This window comes from Moschus berezovskii, chromosome 22 (assembly GCF_049115385.1).
Source record: "Moschus berezovskii isolate FMDL1 chromosome 22, NW_MosBer_1.0, whole genome shotgun sequence".
Taxonomy (NCBI): domain Eukaryota; kingdom Metazoa; phylum Chordata; class Mammalia; order Artiodactyla; family Moschidae; genus Moschus; species Moschus berezovskii.
The window spans coordinates 18,504,869-18,526,423 of NC_142481.1; the positions used below are offsets into that span (position 1 = coordinate 18,504,869).

General features: G+C 51.3%; 2 protein-coding genes across 2 annotated transcripts in view; one reads left to right on the forward strand and one right to left on the reverse strand.

Moving 5' to 3' along the window:
* The first annotated feature begins 512 nt into the window (after positions 1-512).
* Positions 513-913, forward strand: LOC129541384 (large ribosomal subunit protein eL37). The gene has a single exon (XM_055403256.2). The coding sequence runs from the start codon at positions 517-519 to the stop codon at positions 847-849; it is 333 nt and encodes a 110-aa protein (XP_055259231.2). The 5' UTR covers positions 513-516; the 3' UTR covers positions 850-913.
* A 3,516-nt stretch (positions 914-4,429) lies between these two features.
* The window catches only part of GPI (glucose-6-phosphate isomerase), a 28,932-nt gene continuing 11,806 nt past the window's right edge, over positions 4,430-21,555 (reverse strand). Inside the window, exons 9-18 of the mRNA XM_055412299.2 lie at positions 20,481-20,534; positions 9,499-9,559; positions 9,034-9,077; positions 8,767-8,919; positions 7,832-7,961; positions 7,603-7,679; positions 5,388-5,516; positions 5,115-5,190; positions 4,956-5,022; positions 4,430-4,839 (exon numbers count right to left, since the gene is read on the reverse strand). Coding sequence (XP_055268274.1) covers positions 4,707-4,839; positions 4,956-5,022; positions 5,115-5,190; positions 5,388-5,516; positions 7,603-7,679; positions 7,832-7,961; positions 8,767-8,919; positions 9,034-9,077; positions 9,499-9,559; positions 20,481-20,534 — 924 coding nt within the window. The 3' untranslated portion in view covers positions 4,430-4,706. The remainder of the gene's footprint in view (positions 4,840-4,955; positions 5,023-5,114; positions 5,191-5,387; positions 5,517-7,602; positions 7,680-7,831; positions 7,962-8,766; positions 8,920-9,033; positions 9,078-9,498; positions 9,560-20,480; positions 20,535-21,555) is intronic.

Consider the following 21,555-nt stretch of genomic DNA (forward strand, 5'->3'; position numbering starts at 1 on the left):
ACAAAAAATTGGGGGGGGTGGAAACAGCACTCTCCTAAACAACCCCCCACCCCACCCCTGGAAAAAAGAAAAAAAAAAGAGAGAGTCCTAAATTTTTAGAGAAAAAATGTAGAAACTATGAGTCGTTCAGTCGCGTCTCTCTGCGACCCATGAACTGTAGCCCACCAGGCTCCTCTGTCCATGGAACTCTCCAAGCAAGAATATTGCTGTGGGTTGCCATTCCTTTCTCTAGGGGATCTTCCTGACCCAGGGATCAAAGCCCGGTATCTTGCATTGCAGGCAGATTCTTTTATCATCTGAGCCACCAGGGAAGCCCACATTTTTGAGACACATTGAAATGCCTATACTGTAGATGAAATTATATATCTGGGTTTTGGTACGTGATGGGAAGGGTCGTAGATGAAATAAAATTGGCCCTGGGTTGATAATTGTTCGAGTTTGGTGTGAGGCACAGGGTGGTCTGTTATGCTATTTGAATTTTATATGCTCGAGTTGTTCCGCAATAAAAATTTTAAAATGCCTGTGGAGCTCTTTGGTCTCGGCGGCAGAAGGAAGATGACGAAGGGAACGTCATCGTTTGGAAAGCGTCGGAATAAGACGCACACGCTGTGCCGCCGCTGTGGCTCTAAGGCCTACCACCTTCAGAAGTCGACCTGTGGCAAGTGTGGCTACCCTGCCAAGCGAAAGAGAAAGTATAATTGGAGTGCTAAAGCTAAAAGACGAAATACCACCGGGACTGGTCGAATGAGGCACCTAAAAATTGTATACCGCAGATTCAGGCATGGATTCCGTGAAGGAACAACACCTAAACCCAAGCGAGCGACTGCTGCAGCATCCAGTTCATCTTAAGGATTTCAACGATTAGTCACACAATAAATGTTCTGGCTTTAAAAAAATAAATAAATAAATAAAATGCCTGTGGCACACTCAGTGGAATTTAAAAAACATAGTGCTAAGTGAAAGAAGCTAGATACAAAAGGCCACTACTTTGTAGTCAAATTGATGCTTGCCAGAGTTTGGGTTTAGGGGGCAGAGATCGACCACAAAAGGGTGCCAGAACTTGGAGTCATGAAAATGCTATAGATCTCACTTGTGCTGGCTACCTGACTGGATAGAATTGTCAGAAGTGTACACCAAAGGAAGATGAATTTTACTATATGTAAATTACACCTCAATAAATTGGACTTAAAATAGCATGTTGCAGAAGTACTATTTCAGGCTTTGTACCATGGTGTGTAAAAAAAATAAGACACAGGTGCCTCCTTATGTTTGACTCCAGCCCCAGCAAGAACTTGGAGGTGAAACCTGGTTTACTCCTGTTTATTACTGCCAATCTGATGGTTTTACAGGTGCTGTTAAGTCTAATCTTGCTGTTCTCATCATGTCTATCCAAAATGGTTGGATGACTTGGTAGATACTTGTTATTTTAGCTAAATGTTTCCCAGGATACATTTCTAAATTACCGCAATAAGAAATAAACTTCAAAACTCTTCCTGGGGATTTCTCTAGTGGTCCAGTGGTTAAGACTCCATGCTTCCACTGCAGGAGTGGAACTAAGATCCTGGTCAGGGAACTAAGGTCCCACGTGTCCCCGCAAAAAAAATTTTTTTAAGTCTTCTTATTCTTGCTAACATAGCAAAATCTCCTCCAGCAAAAGGCCACATTCTGGAAAAGGTAAACTTTTTGTAATCAAATTGATGGTTGCCAGAGTTACTGAGCTCTCTCCAATGTCATCTGATTATATCATAACACTACCTATTACATCCTCTCCATCAATGTGTGATCACAGCATGAAGGCTTATTACTTGAGGAATTTTTAATATGTGAATTACTACCACATTCCAGAATTCCAGAAGCAATTTAAAAGCAATTTTGACACTGGCATTATTGTGAAGTCCTTGGGAAGAGTCCTTGCATGTGAGAGACTTGGAAGTATCTGACTTAATTCATGGTTTCGTAGGGTTTGGGCCTCCTGACAAACTCACAGAAGTCATCAAATGGTGATACAGTTGGTATTTGAGAAAATACAGAATGAAGATGTTGAACACTGCTTCAGTCTCACCCAAAGAGCTGTTTATGATAGTTAATTTTACATGTCAACTTAACCGGGCTGAAGAATACCCAGATAGCTGGTAAAAACGTATTTTCTTTGATTGTCTGTGAGGGTGCTTCAGAAGAGAATAGCACTTGAATTGGTAGACTGAATAAAGATCTGCCCTCTATAATGTGAGTGGGCATTCTCCAATCTACTGAGAGCTCAAAGAGAACAAAAAGATGGAGAAAAGATGAATTTTCTCTCCTTCTTGAGCCAGGACAAACCACCCTTGCACATCAGAGCTCCTGGCTCTCAAGCCTTCAGACTCTGGACCTTAACATCAGTGGCTTCTTAGTTTTCATGCCTTCAGGGTCAAACTGAATTATGCCCCTGGCTTTCCTGAGTCTCCAGTTTGTAGACAGCATATTGTGGGGTTTCTCAGCCTCCATAATCGTGTAAGCCTCCTCCCATAAGAAATCTCCTCATTCACCTATATAGAGATATACAGACATATCCTATTGGTTCTGCTCCTCTGGAGAACTCAAATACTATTCAAGACGCGCAACTGGCAGCCACAGAGTAAGTGGACACTCTTAAGTGATGACAGTGGCAGTGATGAGCAAAACTAGGTAGGGCCAAGGGACATGTGGCCAATTGGTGTTTTCCAGGTCCTCTTCCTCCTGACGTGAGACTGGCAGCTGGCCTAGAACTCAGGGGTCTCACTGCTACAGGATCCTTTGTGTGAAACCAAGTCAGTCTGAGACAGTCTGCCACCAGAATTTTCCTCTCTGCAAGATTTTTGTGTGTGCTTGCTCTTTTGTAATAGAGGAAGTGCCTTTGCTGGGAATATAGCTCACTTTTCATCAGCTGTATTAAGAAAGTAGGTGGGTCAGCAGGGGTTTCAAAAGAGCTTGTGCTGAAGAGCCTCTATCAGTTCTGCAAAAATGGGGAGTATTGAAGAGCCTCTATCAGTTCTGCAAAAGTGGGGAGAGAAGCGGACATTCACTCTGAGAATAAAAAAAGAACCTCACTTCACCAATAGGAAGATGAGATGAGAAGTGCTGACAATTTCTATTATTTTAGGTGGACATTTGCACCTATATGGTCACTCTCTACAATCAGGGTATTCCTTCTTTTCATGGGTACAGTTTGTCTTCTCTTTATAAGAACAAAAAAACACAAGTTCTGACTTTTCCCTGTTTTGAGGAAGGAATAGGACCAAGCCAGAGGACAACTCAAGTGCAGGAAGTCCAGAAGATGGGGTCAAGGCTACCCTAATGACAGGGTCTAGGGCAGCAGGGCCTTATGAGGGGCAGTAGTTTTCCTGGTTGAGATCACTGTGTCATGGTCTAGGGTGTAGGTCTGGAAAGCTCAGCCTCTAGCGTGCCCATCGGTTCTGCTCATCATTTTCTTTTAAATCTTACTTGTTTTGGCTTATTTATTTTGGGCTTCCCTTGTGGCTCAGCTAGTGAAGAATCTGCTTGCAATGCAGGCACCTGGGTTCAATCCCAGGGTTGGAAAGACCCGCTAGAGAAGGGAAAGGCTACCCACTCCAGTATTCTGGCTTGGAGAATTCCATGGACTGTATAGTCCATGGGGTCGCGAAGTGTCGGACATGACTGAGCGACTTGCACTTTACTTCACTTCATTTTTGGCTCTGCTGGATCTTCGTTGCCACTTCAGGTCTTTCTCTAGTTGCAGTGAGCTGGGGCTGCTCTTTAGTGATGCACGGGCTTCTTATTGCAGTTTCTGCTGTTGTGGGGCACAGGCTCTAGGGTGCTCAGGCTCAGTAGTTGTAGCTCCTGGGCTCTAGAGTTTAGCTCAGTAGTTGTGGTGCATGGGCTTAGGCATATTTTTAACCAGTGGACAACATGGAAAGTCCCATCAATTCTTTAAATGAAATTCCTTTTCAGCTAAGTTGGCCAGAAGTATTATTTAATATCTTGAATAGAAGTACGTTAAATAGAAGATAAAAGCAGCTGGTTCAAAATTCCTTTTTTTCCAATGTCTACCTTATAAAAGGAAAGAATTACCTGAGCACCTGGCCAGGAGTTAGCAGTGACTCTTGATCTGGGCCAGGAATCCACCCAAAAGAGACAAAATCTCATTGTGGTTTTAAAAACCGTTCAGCAAATGGAAGAATACAGTCCCTCCAAGGCCACAGAAGTGAGCAGTGTAAGAAGACGGAGAAGAGATCCGGCTGCAGAGGCCAAGCTGCCCTCGAGACATGGACCGTAACCCGCTCCATCCACTCTCTTCTCAAGGGACCATCTTCCAGTGTGGATCTGCTCACCAATTACAGTCAAGCCTCAGTCAAGGCAACCACTCTTCTTACTGAGCACCTTGACTTTTGCAGAGAGCCCATCTCACGACAAAGAGGCTAAACCCATGACCTCCTTTGTGACATCTTTTATTTTTCTTCCTGGTACACGAACAATAAACATAGATCAGAAAAATCAGTTGCACTGAAACACTTCAGCCAATTGTAGAACAGAGAGGGTGTGGACACTGGGAGGGCAGGGGTGGCAATTCCAGATCAGCTTCCCCCAAAGGGTTCGTGGTCCAAGCCCAAAACCAGAGGGTGCTCTGGGCAGGACCGTGCAGTGCAGAGTCTGGGCAGGCAGACAAGAAGGACCAGTCACAACAGGGACTGCTGCTGGACACGAGTTTATTAGCTTCTGGCCTCGCGCTCCTGCTTGATGAAGTTGATCAGCCCATTGGTGGAAGAATCGTGAGAAGTCACTGGGCTGCTGCCATCAAGCTCAGGTTCAATTTTCTTAGCCAGCTGCTTTCCCAGCTCCACTCTGCCAGGGAGAGGAGAAAGAAAGGTATGAGGAGGCTTCCACATTACTAGTGAAATCCACAAGCCAACTCACCTTGGGTAGGCATTCCCTACCCTCCCCTCGAGTCAGCAACTCACCCCCACTGGTCAAAGCTGTTGATGTCCCAGATGATGCCCTGAACGAAGATCTTGTGCTCATACATGGCTGTGGAGGGGGTACATGTAGAGGGAAGCATGTTAGGGTTCCCCTAGTCCACTCAGACCTACCAAAAGCTGAGACCTTCCCTGCTTACTCACCAATCAAGGCTCCAAGAATGAATGGCGTGAGTTTGGTGAACACTATAGAGTTGGTCGGGCGATTTCCTTCAAAGACCTTCAGAAAACACCCAGGAATGTCCCCCAGTTAGTCGTGGTCCCCAGCTCGTCACAAGGGAAGCACTCACTGCCCAAGGCTAGGGTGGGCAGGTCCGTGAGGACAGCACCCCCTACTGTGCAGGACAGGACAGTGCACCCCAGCCACGGCCACACAACTTTATCCACCTCAAAGCCCACTCCAAGGGAAGCACTGACCTTGTGGGGCAACAGCTTCTCAAAGTCCTCTGGACTCTTTCCAGCAGCCTGTAGCTCCTTCCGGGCCTCCTCTGTCGACTTCCCCCTCATCAGGGCCTCAGTCTGGGCCAAGAAGTTGGCCAGGAGGATCTGCCAAGAGAGATATCAAGTACCATCATGAAGCACTGTGTGAGCTTCAGGCAGACAGATGAGACTGCCTGGCACTGCCCAGTCAGGGTTAGTCACAACAGTTGGGGTCAGCCTGATTGCCTGTGACTCTATAGAGCTTATTTGGAACAAGCGGAGACAACAGAGCACATCCAAGGACACCAGAAACTAGGTAACAACAATAAGTACCCTCCAAGGACTATGTACTACTTGCTGAGGGCCCTTTTAAGAACTTTACCATGCGACGGGTTGACTCACTGGAAAAGACTCTGATGCTGGGAAAGGTTGGGGGCGGGAGGAGAAGGGGACGACGGAGAATGAGATGGCTGGATGACATCACCGACTCTGTGGACATGGGTTTGAGTGTACTCCGTGAGTTGGTGATGGACAGGGAGGCCTGGCGTGCTGTGATTCATGGGGTCGCGGAGAGTCGGACACGACTGAGCGACTGAACTGAACTGAACTGAACCAATGTCTACCTTTTAAGACCATGGGAGGCAGAGGCATCATCTCTCTTTTCTAGCTGGAGCCTCAGTTTCTTCAAGTCAACAGCACTGAATCCCAGCCAGAGGGACAGAGGGGACGAATCAGAATCCAAACCCAGGACACCAAGTCCAAAGCTTGTGCCCACAGTAACCTGTACTACTCTGCACACCCGAGATAAGGCAGAAGCAGTCCTCTTCAAGGACTCTTGTCATGTCCAGAGTGGGGTGGTTTTCCCCTTGCTGCTGTGAAAGACAAGATCTTGAATCCCTGATCTTTGCCTGTGTACACAGCATAACAAAAGGGATTTAGTAGAGAGAGGGATTTGGAGCTGAGGTTACAGACCTTAAGATAAGGAGATTATCTGGGTGGGCCCAATGTAATCACATGACTCTTAAAAATAACAGAAGGGGAAGGCAAGTGAGTCATCCAGAGCCATGCAACTGAAGCAGAGGAAGGACAGAATTGAAGGGTGGACTTAGCCCACCCCTGCTGGTTCTGAGACAAAGAGCCAAAAGGGTTTCTAGAAGGTAAGCATGGCTCCCAACTGTCAGCAAAGAAACCGGACCTTGGTCCTACCAACCATAGGGAAATGGCAAAACTCAACATTCCAAAAACAAAGATCATGGCATCTGGTCCTATCACTTCATGGCAAACAGATGGGGAAACCGTGGAAACAGTGAGAGATTTTATTTTGAGGGGATCCAAAATCACTGCAGATGGTGACTGCAGCCATGAAGTTAAAAGACGCTAGCTCCTTGGAAGAAAAGCTATGACCAACCTAGAGAGCATATTAAAAAGCAGAGACATTACTTTGTTGACAAAGGTCCATCTAGTCAAAGCTTTGGTTTTTCCAGTAGTCATGTATGGATGTGAGAGTTGGACCATAAAGAAAGCTGAGCGCTGAAGAACTGATACTTTTGAACTGTGGTGTTAGAAAAAACTCTTGAGAGTCCCTTGGAGTGCAAGGAGATCAAACCAGTCAATCTTAAAGGAAATAAGTCCTGAATATTCATTGGAAGGACTGATGCTGAAGCTGAAACTCTTAAACTCTGGTGACCTGATGCGAAGAACTGACTTCTTGGAAAAGATCCTGATGCTGGGAATGATTGAATGCAGGAGAAGGGGATGACAGAGGATGAGACGGTTGGATGGCATCACCAACTTGATGGACATGAGTTTGAGCAAGCTCCGGGAGTTCTTGAGGGACAGGGAAGCCTGGCATGCTACAGTCCATGGGGTCACAAAGAATCGGACATGACTGAGTGAATGAACTGATAGGGAAATGGATTCTGCAAACAATCTGAATGAAAGAGGAAAAGGCTGCCCCCCAGAGCCTCCAAAAAGGAACACAGCCCTGCGGACACCCTGACTTCAGCCTGAGACCCTGATCAGAGACCCAGCAAGCATGATGAACTGGGGCCCAAAGAAACCAAGACAATAAGTGAGTGTTGTTTTTAAGCCACTAAGCTTGTGGTGACAGGAACAGAAAACTAGTCACTGCTGACTAATGCATCAGTCTTAAGAGGTCGGGATGTGATGTGAATCTAAGACAGCTGAAGAGGGTTGGGAAGAGTGTTTTTACCTTGTGATGTAAACCGTTCCTTATTGGGTGCTGGCTCTGGACCGGAATGAGGAAGTCGCAGGGTATCATCTTGGTACCTGTGAAGGGCACAGCGGTCACTCAGGTACCTACCCCCACATGGGAGCCACCCATATGGTCTACAGGGGAACCCTCATCTGATGGAGGGGGTTCTGCCGGCAGGCCCTCCCCATCCCCAGTAGCACTCCTGCCCAGGCCAGATGGGCCCTACCTTGGTGAATGAGCTGGTAGAAGGCGTGCTGGCCATTGGTCCCTGGCTCCCCCCACACAATGGGGCCCGTCTGGTGGTTCACACGGGTGCCAGACTTGGTGATGTACTTCCCATTGGACTCCATGTCACCCTGGAACAGGGCCAGAAACCCAGCCCTCAATCTGCAAGTCTTGCTCTTCACACACCATCCCCAAAACTTGCCTGGGATGCACCAGATGTGCTTGCCCTGCCCCGTGAGATATCCACAGGCACAATCCTTTTATGTCCTCACCTGGGAGGGCAGAGGTCATAAGCTTTTTGCCTTTGACCCATGAACAGAAGGTAGGAATGGAGGTCCAGGGAGGACCCATGACCAGGGGAAGGCAGGTATGGCAGTTCAGGGAGGACCTTCCTAAGAGCAGAAACTGGACACAAAATCTTTAAGTGATTTCTTAAGGCAGCTGGGGTCCACGCTGTACTGCATTTGAGGGCCATCACCCCAACGAGACTCTGGTCTTGGGGGGCCCTGGCCCCTCCTCCAGTCACAGAATCCGCTGCTTCAAGGGGGCTGTGGAGATTCCAGGGGAAGAGGGCTGTGAGGAGCCCAAAGAGGCACCAGAGACTGGGTGTAAACTTGCTTTTCTAGAGGGAGACAAAGGCAGTGCAAACTAGGGGGGGTCCCAGGCTGTGACCCCAGCCTAACAGGTGATGTCCAAGAAAGAAGTGACCCGGTTGAGGAATATGCCCTGAGCCACCCCAGAGCCTGACCAGCCACGATGCTATGACAGCCAGTCATGCCCCTCCCCATGGTAGCACAACTTGACTGACATGGATCCTGGTTACAGAGATTCACCATGAGAGGCGGAGCACAGGTGGGCCTTGGACATGCCTGAGGCTAACGGGGGGAAAGGCTCTAGGAGGAAAAGTGACCCAAGGCCTGGCCTGGCAGCTGGTACCTGCTGGAAGTAGGCAGCAAAGCGGTGCATGTACTGGTCATAGGGCAGCATGGCATGCGTCTCACACCCAAAGCAGTTGATGTACCATATGCCCAGCAGAGCCAGCAGCACGGGGGCATTCTTCTCCAGGGGCGTTGTGCGGAAGTGCTGGTCCTGCAAGGAGACCAGGGTAGACGGGGGCTGAGCAGCTGCCGAAGGGGAGGGAGCTGCACCAACCAACATGTCTCTGGCTGGTGCCTGCTGGAGAACTCGGGCCTCAGCACTTACCATCCAGTGAGCCCCTGAGAGCAGCTGCTCGAAGTTGTCAAATCCTGTGACACAAAAGCAGCATCAACAAAAATGATCGTGCCCTGTGCCTCCAGGCCATGGACACAGCTTCTTCTAGAACCAGGGGAAGGCTGGAGAGTGAGCCAGAAGCAACAGGATCTGGGAGGATGAGGGCCTGTGGAAAGCCTCTCTAATCAGAGTCAGTCCTGAGCTCAAAGGCAGCTGTAATTCCACCTGGCATGGGGAATGAGTCAGACCACAGTTGTGAGGGGCAGGGAGAAAGGCCAACCTGCAAATCCAAGGGTCACTCGGCCTTTCCCATCTGACGTGGGAGAAAGGGTCCCATGAAGGGCAGAGAGGCCAGCAGCCTGAGGGAACAGGAGGGAATCTGGGGACATGAGCCCCCACCCCTACCTCAGACTGCAGCAGCGTCTCCCGAGACAGACAGAAAACACAGACACTCACCCACGTGCAGGGCAATGGAGAGTCCGATGGCTGACCACAGCGAGTAGCGGCCTCCCACCCACTAGAAGAGACAGGAAAAGGCCCTGAGGAAGGGTTGGCACACCCCGCCCCCCCTCCCTCCTGCCAAGAAACTTGTCCCCAGGAGCCATGCTCTTCTACAGGTGCAGCTGGCCCACCTCTGCAGACGGCCTGGCCCAACCCACCTCTGAGAAGCAACAGCAAGCCAGGTGCTGGCAGTTGTTGGGCTGACCAACAGCACTAAATACACATGGACTCACCAGAGCCACAGACTCGGCTGAAGACCTTACTGTGGTTGGTCCGGCCTCCCCAGACACTGACAGACCCGGGCCTCATACCTGAGCAAGGTCTGGCCTCCTCAGACACCGACAGACCTGGGCCTCATTCCTGCACCAGGTCCGGCCTCACCAGACACCGACAGACCCGGGCCTCATACCTGAACCAGCTCCAGCCTCCTCAGACACCGAAAGATCCGGGCTTCATACCTGCACCAGGTCCGGCCAGCCTCCCCAGACACCGACAGACCTGGGGGGGCCTCAGACCTGCACAGGTCTGGCCTCACCAGACACCAACAGACCTGGGCCTCATACCTGCACAGGTATGGCCTCACCAGACACCGACAGACCCGGGCCTCATACCTGAGCAAGGTTTGGCCTCCTCAGATACCGACAGATCTGAGCGTCATACCTGCACAGGTCCGGCCTCCCCAGACACCGACAGATCTGGGCTTCATACCTATACCAGGTCCGGCCAGCCTCCCCAGACACCGACAGACCTGGGGGGCCTCATACCTGCACAGGTCCGGCCTCACCAAACACCGACAGACCCAGGCCTCATACCTGAGCAAGGTGTGGCCCCTTCAGATACCGACAGACCTGGGCTTCATACCTGCATCAGGTCTGGCCTCCCCAGACACCGACAGACCCAGGCCTCATACCTGCACAGGTCTGGCCTCCTCAGATACCAACAGACCCAGACCTCATACCTGCATCAGGTCTGGCCTCCCCAGACACCGACAGACCCAGGCCTCATACCTGCACAGGTCTGGCCTCCCCAGACACCGACAGACCCAGGGCCTCATACCTGCACAGGTTTGGCCTCACCAGATCCAGGCCTCCATACCTGCACCAGGTCCGGCCTCCCCAGACACCGACAGACCCAGGGCCTCATACCTGCACAGGTTTGGCCTCACCAGATCCAGGCCTCCATACCTGCACCAGGTCTGGCCTCACCAGACACTGACAGACCCAGGCCTCATACCTGCACAGGTCCGGCCTCCTCGGATGCCAACAGACCCAGGGCCTCACACCTGCACAGATCTGGCCTCACCAGACATTGACAGACCCAGGGCCTCATACCTGCACAGATCCGGCCTCACCAGATCCAGGCCTCCATACCTGCACCAGGTTTGTCCTCCCAAACACTGACAGATCCAGGGCCTCATAGTTGAGCCAGGTCCGGCCTCCTCAGACACCAACAGATCCAGTGCTGAGCCCACCTCCTTGGACGCTGACAAATCAGAATCCCATACCTGTGTCTGGTCGTGCCTCCTAGGACATCAACAGAACCAGTGACTCATACCTGTGTTCATCCTCTGTAAACACTAACAGACCCAGCACCTTCTACCTGTGCCCATCCTTCCCTGAACAACAAAAGACTCAGCACCTCCTACCTGATTGTGGCCCCTGCTCCTCAGACCCAATGCCTCATACCTGGGTCTGGCCTTGCCTCTTCTGACAATGAGAGATCCAGTGCGTTGTACCTGAGCCCATCCCCAACTCCTCAGTCTGTACTGACAGACACAGCTCCTCCTACCTGTGCCAGCCCTGCTTCCTGGGACACTGACAGGCCCAACAGCTCATACCTGGGCTTGACTGATCTTCAGCCTCAGCCCAAGACACACTGAGACCTTCCATTCACACTGTGCCCTCCCATGCCACACTGCAGATCCCACTTTGTACCATCGAAATCCTCAGAGCTCCAATCGCATCTTCCTAACAACTATTTATGGAGTACCCACAAAGTTCCTAGCATAGGCAATGCCAACAATCCATGGGGGTGAAAGACATAAATGAAACAATCATGCCAATAAATGTGAAAATGAGACAAAGTGCTTAGAAGACAGGAATACAATACTGAAACCAATAATAAAAGGACTCTGCAGGTGCTTCAGCCCGGGATGTGAAGAATGGGCAAGGATTACTCAGGGAAGCACAGAGGGAGGAGGATTCCAGGAGCCAGAACAGCATATGCAAAGCTTCTGTAGCAAGAACGGCCTTTCTCAACAGTGAGAGAATTTAAGACCCACAGAAAATGCTTTGAATGACTTAGTTTCTCCATACTCCCAAGGTTGGTCCAAGGCTAGCATCCTTCCAGATGCAAAAGTGAGATGCTTATTCATTATATCCAATGGCTGCCTTGGGGCATTAGGATTTAATTCTCTCCTGAGAGCCCACTGAGAAAGGCTGGGCAGGAAAACAGGTAGCACAATTTTGAAGATGAAGGAAGGAGTGATAAACTGGTGGGCAGAAGCTGAGAGGCAAGGATGGAGAACCAAGCGGTCTGTAGGTGAGGTGAGAATGGAAGCAGGAAACCACACAGGAGCCCCAGGGGTCGTCCAAAGAGTGATGTTAACCCTGGATGGGGGTGGCATGGATGCATAGCACCGATTCAGGATGTTCAATTAAACAGGATGAATTGGAAAAATGAGAGGATCAAAAGTGAGAGGATCAGACGTTTCTGGCTTGGGTAACAAAGATGAATATGATGGGGTTTTTACTTAGAAAGGGGTTTGGGGGCACCTGACCTGACAGTCACAGTCCCACAGACCACACTATGCCTGACAGAGGCTCTCAGATCTCACCCAATAGACTCAAACCCAGAAACTGGACTGAGTAGATGGCCAGGGCTCAGACTGACAGATTCCAGGCTGCTGACCTTGGCTGAGGGCAGGGTCTCAGACTTGACTTTTGTTTTGGGAAGAGCCCAGCAAAGCCAGTATCTGATTTGAGCCTCTGAAACCTCAAGCTGAAGACACAGATCGCTAGACCTCACCTTTATCTGCAGCGAGTTCAGAACACACCTTAAAGATGTAACACCTCAGTCCGTTCTAACCTCAGTCCTCACTAGCCTCAGACCTCACCTTCTCCAACCAGGTATAACCCAATCTCTTTCCATACCTGGTTAGTTCAGACCCTGCCAACCAGACCCCAATGGGACAGACTATACCCCGGACTGGTTACAGATCCCCTGGCTTCCGCAACACTGCCCATCACACTGGACCAGGGTGCTAAGGACAGGTGGCTGATGTGGCTCAGCATAGTCTACCTCTCCTGCCTGAACCCAAGGGCTCCTCAGACCTCCCCAGGCAGACCTAGGTATACATACCTACGATCACTCTGGCTTTCCCTCGATGACAGTCCACGCTACCCACTTAAGTGTCCTGATCGATCCTACCACTGAGGGTCCCACCTGTGTCTGAACCACCTTCTCAGGCCTTACCAATCACACCAATTATGTATTTCTGGACTAGATCTTGCCCCATTCACTTCATCTAACAAGTCTAAGGATGCCAACTTGTACCTGAACTCTGGGGGAAAAACCCACCTAAGATCATGTTTACATACCTCTGCCCATGTGACCCTGATCCACGGACTCACTGACAAAGCCAGGTCCACATAGAAACCCTGGGCAATGAGACAATGGCTTCACCTGTGAGGTTAACTCTGCCTACCTATGTCTAACTCCGGTACCTCACACCACAGGGTTATACACCTGTCAGAGACAGGCTCCAGACAGCTCAGTTCATGAACCAGACTTCACATACCTGTCTGTGCCTAACCTTGACCCCTTACATCTCAACCAGCAGACCCAGGCCACCTCCTTGAGCCCAACTCCAGACGCCTCACACCTTCCCAAGGGATCTCGCCAAGAGATCCAATGCTGTATCAGTCCCTGCTTAACCTGGGCATCAAAACCTCAGCTGGGAGTCTCAGACCTCATTAGACGCAAACATCTCTGCATATCTGTGCTCAGCAGGCCCCACCTAAGAGCGGTGGTTCTACCCATCTGTGATTAACCCCAGACCTAACCTCTATGATCTGGGTCAGAATCAGGCTCCAAGGATTTCACCTGCAAGACCCAAGCATACATAAGTCTGACCCCAAAGTCCTTGACTGAGAGAGCCACCTCCACCTACTCATGTCCAACTAAGAGCCCCCAGATCACCTATGACCCCAGAGTTCCACCTACCTGCAGAAGACCCTAATGCCTGACCAGAAGTCACTCTACCAATCCAGGCTTAACCCTGGTCCTTCAGCCATCACCAAAAGACCAGGGGTATATACCTCTGCCTGAATCCAACACCTGAAAGAGTCACATCTACCTATCTGTGTTCAAGCCTGATCCTACCTCTGAGGGTCCCACCTGTGTCTGAGTCACCTTCTCAGGCCTTACCAGTCACACCAATTATATATTTCTGGGCTAGATCTTGCCCCACTCATTTCATCTAACAAGTCAGGGATGCCAACTTGTACCTGGACCCTGGGGGTAAAAGCCCACCTAAGATCATGTTTATATACCTCTACCCATGTGACCCTGATCCTTAGGCCTTCTCAAGACTACACTTGGCAGATCAGCTTTGCCTTCCTGCCTCTGACCTGGGCTCCTCAGAACACACTTGCTGGGCCAGCTCTGCCTACCTGTACATGACCCTGGATCCTCCAATCATACCTAATGGACCAGCTCTGCATACATGTACAGGATCCTAGATCATCAGACCATACCTAGGGGACCAGCTCTGCCTACATGTATATGACCCTAGGTTCATGTGCAGTACCTAATGGACCAGTTCTGCCTATCTGTGCTTGACCCTGAATCATCAGACCATTCATAACCAGACAGCTCTGCCTACCTGTACATAACCCTGGACCTTCAGACCATACCTTACAGACCAACTTTACCCACCTGTATATGACCCTGGCTCCTTGTACTGTGCCTTGTGAACCAGTTCTGCTTACCTGGGTTTAACTCTGAGTACTCAGGTCATACCGACAATTCTGCTTACCTGAATGTGACCCTGCCTCCTCAGACCATACTCAGGAGGCCACCTCAGCCTACACGAAGATTTCCCTGGATCCAGTCTATACCTGGCAGATAAGCTCGGCCTACCAGTACTTGACCCTGGGTCCTCGGATTGCACTTGGTAGACCAGTTCGGCTTACCTGTACGTGACCCTGGTTCATCAGACCACACCTTATGGACCAGCTCTGCCTACCTGTACATAACCCTGAGTCCGCACCTAGTAGGCCACCTCTACCTACCTGTACTTGACTCTGGCTCCTTTTGCCATGGAGCAAATCTACCAAACCAGATTTGCCTACCTGCCTCTGACCCAGGTTCCTCAGAACACACTTGCTGGGCCAGCTCTGCCTACCTGTACATGACCTGGATTGTCAGACCATATCTAGGGCACCAGGATGTACATGACCCTGGTTTCATGTGCTATATACCTAATGGACCAGTTCTGCGTACTTGGGACACAACCTGGACCTTCAGTTCATTCCTGACAGAGCAGCTTTGCCTACCTGTGCTTGAGCCTGGCTCCTCAGACCATACATTATGGACCAATTCTACCCACCTGTACATAACCCTGGCTCTTTGTGCTACCGAGTGGACCAGCTCTGCTTACCTGGGTTAACTCTGGATCCTCAGACCATACCTAGCAGACCAGGTCTACCCACCTGACCACGACCCTGGCTCCTCAGACCACATCTTATAGACCAGCTTTGCCTATCTGTACGTGACCCTGGGTTCTGAGGCCGTACCAAGCGGGCCAGCTATCTCCCTGTACTTGACCCTGGCTCCTTGTGCAAACCAGCTCCACTTACCTGTGAGTGACTCTGTCTCCTCAGATCTTACCTAGTGGATTAGCTCTGCCTACCTGTGCTTGATTCTGGGTCCTCAGACCACACCCAGCGGAACAGTTCTGCCTACCTGTACATGACACCAGCTTCTTATGCTGTACGTAGCAGACCAGCTTTGCCTACCTGCCTCTGACCCAGGCTTCTCAGACCGTATCTAACCAGACACCTCTGCCTACCTGTACACAACCCTGGACAGACCATACCTGACAGACTAGTTCTGCCTACCTGGACATGACCCTGATCCTTGTGCTGTACCGAGCGGACCAGCTCTGCTTACCTGTGCACTTGACCCTGGCTCCTTATGATACACCATGTGGGCCAACTCTGCCTACCTGTGCTTGAGTCCTCAGACCATATCTAGTGGACAGTTCTGCCTACCTGTACATGACCCTGGATCCTTAGACTGCACTTGGCAGACCAGCTCTGCTTACCTGTACACAATTCTGGACTCTCAGACCATACCTGACAGACCAACTCTGCCTACCTGTGCTTGACCCTGGATCCTCAGGCTCTGCCTACCTGTATGTCCCTGGTTCCTCAGGCTGCACCGTGGGGGCCACCTCTGCCTACCTGTTCTCAACCTTGGCTCCTTGTGCTGTGCCTGTGCTCACTCTTACCTGTGCTTGACTCTTAATTCTTGGACTATACTTAGTGGACGAGTTCTACCTACCTGTGCTTGACCCTGGATCACTGGACCATACCTAATCATACCCTTCCTGCCTACTTGTTCATGACCCTGGACCTTCAGACCATACCTAGACCACATCTACCTACCTGTTCTTGACCCTGGCTCCTTGTGCAAGCCAGCTCTGCTTACCTGTGCACAACTCTATCTCCTCAGACCTTCTGCCTACCTGTGCTTGATTCCAGGTCCTGAGACCATACCCAATGGAACAGTTCTGCCTACCTGTACATGACCCTGGCTTCTTACACTGTACCTAGCACAGGCTTTGCCTACCTGTGCTTGACTTCCGTCCCCAAACCATACTGAGCAGATAGCTCTTCCTACCTGCACATGACCTTGGATCCTCAGACCATACATTACGGACCAGCTCTGCCTACCTGTAGTTGACCCTGAGTCCTCAGATCATAACCAATGAACCAGTTCTGCCCACCTGTACACGACCCTGGCTCCTTGTACTGTGCCTAGCAGACCAGCTCTACTTACCTGTGCTCAACTCTGAGTCCTCAGACCAACCCAACAGAACAGTTCTGCCTACCTACCTGCACATTCCCCTGGACCTTCAGTCCACATCTGGTAGACTATCTTGGCCTACCTGTATATGACCCGGATCCTCAGACCATGCCCAGCTGACCAATTCTGTCTACTTGTTAATGACTCTGGCACCTTATACACATACCTAGTGGACCAGCTCTGCTTACCTGTGCTTGACTCTGGTCCTTCTTGACGTATGACCAGTCAGTTCTACCTACCTGAGATTGACCCTGGTTCCTGAGCCTGCAGCTGGACGACCTTGCCTCTACCTACCTGTGCATGACCTTGGGTCTTTCAGCTGCACATGGTGAGCCACTTCTGGCGACCTGTGCTTGTTCCTGACTCCTGAGGCTGCTCCTGGCAGGCTAGCTCTGCCCCAGTTCAGCTCACCAGAGGTCATCTAAGACATTTGGTTCTTTCCTGGACTTACCTGGACTTTTGAGATTTCACTGGACAGACCCAGTTTCCTGAATTTGTTACCTGACAAACTATTCTATTCACCTGTGCTTACCTCATCCTGTGAGACCCAAGAATAAAACCTGTTCCCTATGCAGACTCCATAGATCTTACCTGAGAAACTCAATTCCACATACCTGCACCTGGGCACAACTCATCATCATAAGACATGTGCTGAGCAGCAGTTCTACCTACCTATCTTGACCTTACCTGGGAGATCCAATTCTACTCATCTGGGCCCATCCCAGTGCCTGGGATCTCACTTGAGACACCTCCATCCACCTGTCTTCACTGTATAGCCTAAGAGAACATCTAAGAAACCCAGTTCTTTCTAGATAAGCCTAACTCTGGCTCCTCAGGCCTCACTTGACAGATCTACCTACTTATTACTGACCTCAACTATGGGACAGAATTTAATGAACCCAAACGTGGCTTTTCAGACTACTTCCAGCTTGCCTCTGGCTTACAGACTTAATCTGAAAAACTCAGTTCTATCTACCTGCACTGAACCTCAGCTCCTCAGATTCAAAATACAAACCAGGGACTAACCCCAACAGCTCAGACCTCACATGTTCAGGAACCATGAGTACAAACCTGTCTCTCACCTCAACTCCTCCAACCTTACCTGACACACCTGCTCTGCACACCTGAGACAGACAGAATTCCTGAACCTTCCAGATGGATGGATGCAGTGCTCCATCTCTCTGCTGACTCCAGTTTTTCAATCTCTTCCCAGGGGCCCCTGGGCCACTGCCCTGAGCATCACCAGAACTGCTCGGACAATAACTGAGGACACAGTTCTGACCTGGACCCAATCGTGGATTTCTAAGCCCACCTGTCAGACTCAGCTCTGTCTCTGACTGTCCTTGGCTCGTGTCCTTATCTGACCAACCCCCTTCTGCCCAGATCTTGTCTAATCTCAGTTCCTCAGGTCTCCCCAAGACACCGAGTTATACACACCTCGTCTGATTCTAGCTTCTGAGACCTCAAAGAGATGTGGCTTTACAGATGACCCCTAGCAGACCCTGCTGTACAAACCTAACCTGAACAGGCTTTTCCCGGAGACCTGACAGATTCCTGGCTGCTCGCCGTGGCCTGAGGGAAACCTGGTGAGAGTCCACTGGTGCCTCTGACACCTCTAGAGACCTTTGTCTACCGTGAGCCTCTCACACAGCTTAGCGCTGCAGCTCCTCAGCAGTTCACCTGTCTGTCTTCACCTGCCCCGACTCCCCAGTCCTTCCTACCACTCCCTCATCTGGGCACCTCAAACCCAACCCCAGCCAGAACCCAATGCCACTGACACGTCCTGCGCTGGTCATGGGACCCCAGAGGCCTCGACAACACCCTGAGCTCTGCCTGTCTCCCTGGGTCAGGATGCTGAGAACCCAGAGGCTGAGCTGGCTCAGGGGACTTTTCCATATTTGTCTCATCTGAGTTCTAACAGCCTCGCTTGAGTGATCAGCCATCCAGTACCTGAGGCTCACCCTTCAGAGCCGATCAGAAAGATACCACTGTATATACCCATCCTGAACTCACAGATCCAGGTCTAACTACCTGTCCATAATTTTGGCTCCTCAGACGCCACTCGACAGAATAAACATCTGAATTCTTCCAGAATCTCCCCTGTACCTTTACCCATCCTGGCGCTGCCTCTTCAGACATCACCTGCACCTGTCCTGGCTCCTCTTCAGACATCACCAGCCAAAGTGAGCTCCCCAATGTGTGCTGACTCTGGCTGAGCCCTGACAGTCCCCCCAGTTTACCACCTCACCTCTGCCTAAGCCCGACACACAAGGATGCCCCATGGACCTTGGACCGTGGCCGTGCCCCCTGGACACAGCTGAGCAGGCCTCACCACTTACGCCAGACTGAACTCTCCCAATCTTACCTCAGAGCCAGCACAATACCCCTGTATCTATTCTGATGATTCTTTCTCACCTGAGGAACCCTAGATCCAGAAACTTCACCTGTCCCTGGCTCCTCAGATGTCACCTCCTCAATGCAGCAATACACAAGCAGGTCCCTCCAGGTATGTCTGGCCTGGCCCCCGAGGCCTCCACTGTGCCCACTCCAGGCACTTGGACCTCACAAGCCAGTCCCAGCTCCATGTTCCTGTGTTCCTAGGCCTTACCTGGGAGACCCAGGTCTCTGTTTAAGCCACACTTCAACTTATCTCTTCAGAGTGGGTGGTTATAGGCAGTGAAAACCCAGGCTGGGACACAGCCCCGCTCTGCTGGGCTCCTTGGCTCACGGGAGCCCCCGCACGGCCCTGACCACCACCTGCTCAGGCTCGAGATCCCAGGGAGGAGGATGGTGCCTCCTTCCTGTATCAGGCATGCATGCATCTGTTAGCAGCGGCACAGTCTCTCGACCGGGGCTCCTCATCTGAGCCATGCGACGCAGACAAGGATCTGAGTGACTCTTCTCAATTCTTCCAAGGATGGTACATAACTAGTCCCATTCTGGAAAGAAGTTAACTCATTACACATAAGAGACGCCTTAGGGCATGAGGATTTAATTCTCTCCCGGACTCCAAGGCCTTTACAGCTTTCAAAGGAGGTTACATCTTCGGATGCTGCCACTCAGCAGAGAGCTTGTGGTATAAAGGCTTGAAATCGGCCCCAGGGATTAGAGGATGCTCTCTTAGGCACACCTGCCAAGGTCATGTGTTAGAGCCACACCCACCACACCCACACCACTCCCTGCACTGCATCCCTGCATCCCAAGCCTGCCTGCATCCTGCCTTTCCTACACCACGGCTGCACTCAGGCCAGCCGCAGGGACAACGAACTCTGGCTCGCTGCTTGGCACCCACAGTGGTTTCAGCAGAGATGAGCCTGTGGGACCGCCCGTGGCTAGACTGGCCCACAGCTCTGTCCCCAGCAGTGCTGGCTCTGCAAACTGCCCAGCGGGGCCCCACCCAGCCCAGGCCTGGCCTCTCCTCTCTGCCACCTCCAGCTGCCCCTGCAGCTCCTTTCCAGGCCTGCCAAGTCACACTCCTATTTTGCCCTGCCCCTTGGCCTTTACAGACTGTAGCTGTGGTTGAGAGAAAGGTCATCACTGAGAATAACTCACAACCTCAACTCACCGAGGGGGATGGGGGTGGCTCCGGTTACCCCACTGTGGGTGCTACTGCAGGCACCCAGGGAGGTGTCACCCTGGCCCTGAAAGACCCCCTCGGTGGGACGGGGGCCATATCCTGACTAAGCGATGCTGCTCCTGCTCCCTGAGAACCTCCTGATCTGTCCCAAAGCCAGGCATACAGCAGGTGCTCAATAAATGTGGACCTGACTCCATGGGCCCCTCATCTATGGCTTGACTTAGCAAAGGACATAATTCACCCACCACAGGCAAGTGCCTTTACTTACATCCCAGAACTCAAACATGTTTTGAGGATCAATTCCAAATTCCTTCACTTTGGCCTAAAAAGGGGCAAAGGGAGAGAGAAGGAAGAAGCAGGGATTAGCCGCACGAGAACCGGAACTGCAGGCATGAGGAGTCATGCTGTCCAAGCTTCAGAAGCAACACACCTTCCACAGAGCCCCCACTGGGGCGGGGCTGAAGCCGCCTGTGAGCCCAGGGCAGCACCAGGAGACGCCCACCACCCAGCACATCGGTGGCCTGGTACTGGCCAAGACCTCCTGCTGAAGGGGAGCTGCAGACTCACTATGAGGACCTGGCCCCAACACTGCTCTGCAAGAGCCACCACCCAGACCCAATCCCCAGGACATCTGGGAAACCGAGCCCCAGGCTGGAACCCAAGCACAGGCAGGGGCCACCTCGCAGGCCAGGGAACAGATAACCTGGACACCTGCCCAGCCCTTCCGATACTGGGATGGTGACTGCACCCCAGGAAGCCTGCAGGGGATGACCAATCTTACTCTATCCTCTACACAAACAGGGTCAGCAGCCCCCTCCCTAGACCCCACAGGAGCCACCCTACTGACCAGCTCTATCTGCAGGAGGTGGACAGCTGTGCTGTGGTTGGCCAGCCCTAAGATGTCCTTCTGTCTCCTTTCACAGGCAGGTCAGCACTGGAGGCATGGGTGGGGGTGGCATGGAAGGAGTGGGAGTCCAGGGAACCTGGGTATGGTTCCAGCTCAGGCCGCCCAATAAAACACCCACCACACAGCCAGTGTTCAACCAGGTTTGCCTTCCTTTTGATTCCTGGAGTAAAGCCCTAACTCCCACTGACCTGCCCCCAACTCTTACCTTGCACAACCTGGGGCCAGGAAGAGCTGGCACACGGGTAACCACGTTCTACTCCTTACATCACTGACTCATACAATCACTGGGCAAACTCACATCCCTTCATTGGGCTTAACTAACATCCTTATGTGAGAAATAAGCCTGGCGTGCTGCAGTCCATGGGGTCACAAGAGTTGGACATGACTTGGTGACTGAACAACAACCACCCCACCCATACTTGGTACATCTCGTCTC